General features: G+C 38.7%; 1 protein-coding gene across 1 annotated transcript; it reads right to left on the bottom strand.

Annotated features, from left to right (window-relative positions):
• Positions 1-953: 953 nt before the first annotated feature.
• LOC103516232 lies at positions 954-3,557 on the bottom strand (the record flags this gene model as incomplete). The annotated part of the gene is made up of 2 exons (XM_026828691.1): positions 3,308-3,557; positions 954-1,227 (listed from the first exon to the last, which is right to left on the bottom strand). Coding segments are annotated over exons 1-2 (311 nt in total), but the record flags the coding sequence as incomplete, so codon positions are not given.
• Between the last annotated feature and the right edge of the window lie 2,474 nt (positions 3,558-6,031).

The following is a 6,031-nucleotide window of genomic DNA, read 5'->3' as shown; positions in this document are numbered from 1 at the left end:
AAGAGAGGGAGAGAAAGAGAGAGAGAGGGGGGTTTCTGCGACCTGATTCAAGGCCTCCGGCATATTAGCGCAAGACATCCACATTTTTCCCTCCCACCTTTATTTTTTCTCTCTCTCATTTTTCTCTCCCCTGAAAGAGAAGGAGGTATCATTCTCTTTCTTTCCATGTCCGTTCTCTCTTTCTCCCTCTTTTCATCTTTCGTGTCCTTTCCTCCTCTCTCTTCTCTCCCCTCCGCTCCGCCCCTCCCTTTTGAAGTCTTTCCTCTCTCCCTCTCCTTCTTTCTATTTTTCCGTTCCTTCTCTCTTTCTCTCCCTTTCTTTCCTCCTTCTTCCCAATTATTCTTCTCCTTCTTCCTCCTTTCTTATTCACCTTCTCCTTTTTTTCTTTTTTCCTCCTCTTCTTCCTCCTCCTCCCCCTCCTACTCCCCTTCCTTCTCTTCCTCCGCCTCCTCCTCTTCCTCCTTCTCCTTTACTTCTTCTACTTGCGTTTCTTCCTGCCTCACAGTCTCGAACACTTTTTCTCTCCACTTTTTACTTCTTTTTTTTTCTGTGCTATACTTTATTGAAGCTGAATGACGTCAATGGCAAACGCAAACGAAAGAGAGGGCGAGAGAGAACGGGAGAAAGGAACAGAATTGTTGACAAGAGAGGAAGAAGACAAAAGGAAAAGGGAGAGAAAGAGAGTAAAGAGTTAGGGAGTAAGTGAGGAGAGAACAGAAACGAGAGAGAGAGAGAGGGACAGAGAGATAGACAGAGAGAGAGAGAGAAAGGGAGGGAGGGAGAGGGAGAGAGAGAGAGGGGGAGAGAGATATGGACAGAAGGAGGGAGAGAGAAAGAGAGTAAAAAAGGAAAGCAAACACCGAGAGAAAGAGAGAAGGAGAGACACTAGAAAGAAGGATAATAAACTTTCAGAACAGGAGGGGGAGAGAGAGGAGGGAAGGAGAGAGAGAGACAGCTCCTTGCTTTCGATCCTAGATGCTTCTAGAGCGGTAGCTTTCGTCAGGATCTCGTTGAATGTAGTCGCGCTGGATTGTAGAATTTGTCCGCGCAACCAGTTATCTTTCAATCCTCTGATGAATTGCGCTCTGAGAAAAGTATCTACAATAGAAATGGATTGTTTACATTTGCACTTGACGTTGAAATCACATTCAGAAATGTCTCTTTGAAGAGTGGCAACAAATTCAGGTATATTTTGATCTTCCTTCTGGTAAATATTGAGGAAGTAATGTTGAGATACCACGGTACTCCTCTTAGGAGATAACATCTGCCTGAGAGCAGTGAGTAAATCCTGGTAAGATGATAATAATAATAATAATAATAATAATAATAATAATAATAATAATAATAATAATAATAATAATAATAATAATAAGCTTTGGTTAAAGAGGTTGGACAGAGGGAACTGTAACTGCTAGGGTCTTATAGTCCCCAAATCGAAGAGAGATGGAAGACAGGATAGGAAAAAGCCAGCCGTACCGGGATTTTTGCAAGAAAAAAGGATGCGTCATCAAAAACACGTCATCTGCCTTGGTTCTGTGGTGCTCGTTAGCCATTAACGGGATGAATTTGTGGTAAATTGACGAGTCACCAGACTAAGGTAACGAATTAAAATAATGATAACAAATGCGAACATTATTATTTATTGTGAATTTAATTCACATTTCTGTGAAATTCATCTCTCAAGTTAGGAGTTGGAGTCTAAGGGCCGAATTTTAAACTCGGATTATCATTTAATCCTGGTCAGGATTAGCTTCTAGCAGAGCTATTCTATGTGGGAAAGTAATGTTGGACAATTAGTTTGACTAACTAAGACAGGAACTGAAAGTAGTTCAAAAAAATTCTTAAAACCTCTCCGAACACTCTAAACCTAACCGCCCCTAAAAGGTAATCCGGTTTTAAAATTCGACCCTAAAAGTCGTATATTTTGGTTCCGTAAAATGGGTCTAGGTCCTAGGACTCTTTTATGTAGGTACTTAGGTAGGCTACCTATTATGTCACTACCTACCTTTATCTGCACTCGTCAAAGAGCATAATCTATTCAATTCTATTCTATCCTAGCCTATTCTATTCTATTCTACAGAATGCTATCTTGAAACTGGAATCAGCTGTGATCTTGACATTTCTGACTCGTGGCAGTTTTTAGCCCATAGTTTGCTGTTTGCATAGGGCCAAGACTCGTGGCCTTATGTACAGCTCAAGGGTGAATCTTGCTCAAATATTTGACCCTTGGCAGGTCTGAATAGAAATAGTGGAATACCTTGTACTGCCCAAACAGGACTGAAAAGTCCCTTTACTTTCGCAGTCTAAACAAGGTCTCGCATAATATTTGATGGGATGATACTAAATATAATACGATGTAGAAATAATAGAATACCTTGTACTGCCCAAATATGACTGAAAAGTCCCTTTACTTTCGCCGTCTAAACAAGGTCTCGCATAATATTTGGTGGGATAAGACTAAATAAAATACAATGGTGAGATAACAATTCCTGTAAGACTTACATAAACAACAGGACTACTAATATTATTCTTACAGCACATGTCGGATTTTTTTTTTTTTTTTTTTTTCATAAATCATTTTTATTTATTTATTAACATAAAGAAGATTGATTGAACATTCAAAAATTCAATTTGTGGGCATACTTTTTTTTTAACACTTTTTAGGGCAGTGCTTCTCAAAGTCGTTCCCACGGCGTCACACTTAGGGCGACGTCGGGGCACACTAGTGCCGCGGCACACAGCTTGAGAAGCACTGTACTGTTTTAGGGACAATCGAACCGGGAACACAAAGCCCAACAACAATAGAATATAATTATGTACCTTGTTTATCCTGCCAGAATGAGACTGAAAAGTCTCTTTACTCCCACAGTCTAAACAAGGTCTTATGTACCTATTTCATAGGTATAGTGTATGTATACGACAATGATACCAAAAATCTGGTGTGAACATCACACGACTTTCCTTATCTTATTAAATTATGCTTATTTGGGTGTTTTTCTATTGTAACTTTTACAATATCTCTAACCGTTTAGTCAGTATATTAGCTAAAAACCGCCAAAAATCGGCCAAAATACCGCCAACCGCAGCACCTGTGGTAACCAAAAGTTTGAGTTACATCCTTGTCACTTTTGTGGACTACATACCAAATTTCAAGTCTCTAGTTCATACCCTTCCCGAGATAATAATAAATTACGCCAAAAAACGCCAAGCGTTGCACCGGTCTTAACCAAAAGTTTCGTGTCGCATCCTTGTCACATTTGACAACTGCATACCAAATTTCAAGTCTCTAGCTCTTACAGGAAGTAATGTTGAGATACCACGGTACTCCTCTTAGGAGATAACATCTGCCTGAGAGCAGTGAGTAAATCCTGGTAAGATAATTTATTTTACCCGGTCCTAGCAACGCAGCCAAATTATTGTAATGCACAGAACCAATAGATACGCATAGAAGTTGAGCTTTCTTGTCATCAGGGGTCAGGGGCAATGTTTTTCATGCTAGAATAATTTTCGAACCTTTCCAGGTAGCTAGAAAACTTTTCCTGGTTAGCATTGAAATGTTCAATTTAGGCTCTAGGGACCTCAAAACGTGTTTTGGCACTAAAAACTGACCATCGAAAATTTGACCCGATTACATTACCTACTTTCCTTCCTTTAGGATAAGGAAAGTAAAAATGGAAACTTATACGAGTAGGTTTTTATATCCCGACTCGGAGTTTCGTCTATTTCATAGACATTTTCAAGGGAAACGTTTTCCCGCAGTCTAAAGAAGGTCTTATATGTATTTCATAGGTATAGTGTATGTATACGACAATAATACCAAAAAGGTGCCAGTCAGAAAGAAGGATAAGGAAAGCCACAAGTCACTTACCACACCACAATCCTCCTCCTACTCCTTTTCTTCCTCCTTTTCCCGTATTCGTCTTCTTCTCGCCCCCCTTTCCACATGACTTCCAAATCTCCCCTTCTATCCATCGCAAAGCTCTCGAATTGTCAAAGTTGAATGAGCACTTGTTGCCCCTTGCACATTCACAAAACTTACTCCGTTCCTGGTGGATTATTAAATTATTATTTTATTTTTTACTGTTAAGGGTTAGGTAGGTACTAGGTACCCGTACTTTTTCTGTTGAGGTTGGATTGGGTTGGTACATAGCTATATACAAGACAATTTTATTAATTTAACCCCGTATTCCAAGCATAGAACAAAAAAAATTGACCACGCCGGGAATCGAACCCGGGGCCTCCTGCTTGCAAGGGTAATGCGCTAACCTCTCGACCACGAAAACTGCAGTGGGAATTCTATTTTTGCTGTAGAAAACCGCAACTTCAACACCCACGCCTTTAACCCTTTCACCCCTAAAGGGACAATACGTCCCACATAGTCAGCAATGCAATGCAAATGATGTACCTACTATAGGCCATTACTAGTTTTGAGTATCGGTACAAAAATTCTCGGATACATGAAAAATGTTCACATTCGTCAGATTTGATTTTACGTGCAACGTGCAATGCAAATGCTTTGTACGTTGCTTTGCACGTTGCATTGCACAAGTCTGGACCCACCATTAGGTAGGCTACCTATTATGTCACTACCTACCTTTATCTGCACTCGTCAAAGAGCATAATCTATTCAATTCTATTCTATTCTATCCTAGCCTATTCTATTTTATTCAACTGAATGCTATCTTGAAACTGGAATCAGCTGTGATCTTGACATTTCTGACTCGTGGCAGTTTTTAGCCCATAGTTTGCATAGGGCCAAGACTCGAGGCCTTATGTAAAGCTCAAGGGTGAATCTTGCTCAAATATTTGACCCTTGGCAGGTCTGAATGGAAATAATAGAATACCTTGTACTGCCCAAATAGGACTGAAAAGTCCCTTTACTTTCGCAGTCTAAACAAGGTCTCGCATAATATTTGATGGGATGATACTAAATATAATACGATGTAGAAATAATAGAATACCTTGTACTGCCCAAATATGACTGAAAAGTCCCTTTACTTTCGCCGTCTAAACAAGGTCTCGCATAATATTTGGTGGGATAATACTAAATATAATACAATGGTGAGATAACAATTCGTGTAAGACTTACATAAACAACAGGACTACTAATATTATTCTTACCGTTTTTATTATTATTGGATACTAGGTATTTGTGTTTTTCTACTCCGACTCGAGTTTCGCCTATTTTATAGGCATCTTCATGGGAAACTGACATAATGAAATCTTACCCGAATTTTTCACTTGTCTATTTTCTCAAGAGTACAACATACCTGAAACAGAACAAAAAGAAATAAGGGTTATTATTAGTTTTTTTTTTATGTAAATGGACAGAATTTCTTCTTCATGATGCGCTACCATTTATTTTGGCAGGATATGTTAAAGCCTTGCAATAAGAATAAGTATGCAATACGCAGCACATGTCGGATTATAAACACTTTTTTTACATTTTCGCAATTACATAAAACACACAACAATTGAATTGAACTATTTTAAAGGCCAAATGAACATTTGAACTTGAAACAACACTCTTCCTAATGACTTGATTTTTCAAATTTTCAACCATCGCATCGATGGAAAGCACAACACTATTGGAGCAAGAAATTTAAAGTTGAAACCGCGGGGCAAATACCCACACGGGCATTCTCTGCCACTTAACCCGCGGCTTTTCAAAAGAACAATTAATTTTCTTTGGACAACCGACATAAGAACGTTTGAACTCTAAAAGAACACCTCTCTAATACACTATTTTTCAACATGGAGAACACTTGGGGCGTTTTTACTTAAAGTTAATAGTTGATATTGGGGATTTGGGGCGAAATTAGGGCCTGAGGCATTATCTAAACCCGTGATTTTGCAAAGGAACAATAAATTGAACACTTTCTCAAACGGAACAACGATTATTGTTTCTTTTCTCGGTGCAACTAAACGGCATTCAGTTTGGGAATACAAACTCCGAAAACGAAACTTTATAAATAACTTATCTATTTTTAATGAAAAAATGAGATTTTAAATTTAGAATTTATATTTCATG

Source organism: Diaphorina citri, unplaced genomic scaffold (assembly GCF_000475195.1).
Source record: "Diaphorina citri unplaced genomic scaffold, Diaci psyllid genome assembly version 1.1 scaffold1516, whole genome shotgun sequence".
Taxonomy (NCBI): Eukaryota; Metazoa; Arthropoda; class Insecta; order Hemiptera; family Psyllidae; genus Diaphorina; species Diaphorina citri.
The sequence above is the reverse complement of the archived record's forward strand: the minus strand, read 5'-3'. Positions and strand labels throughout refer to the sequence as shown.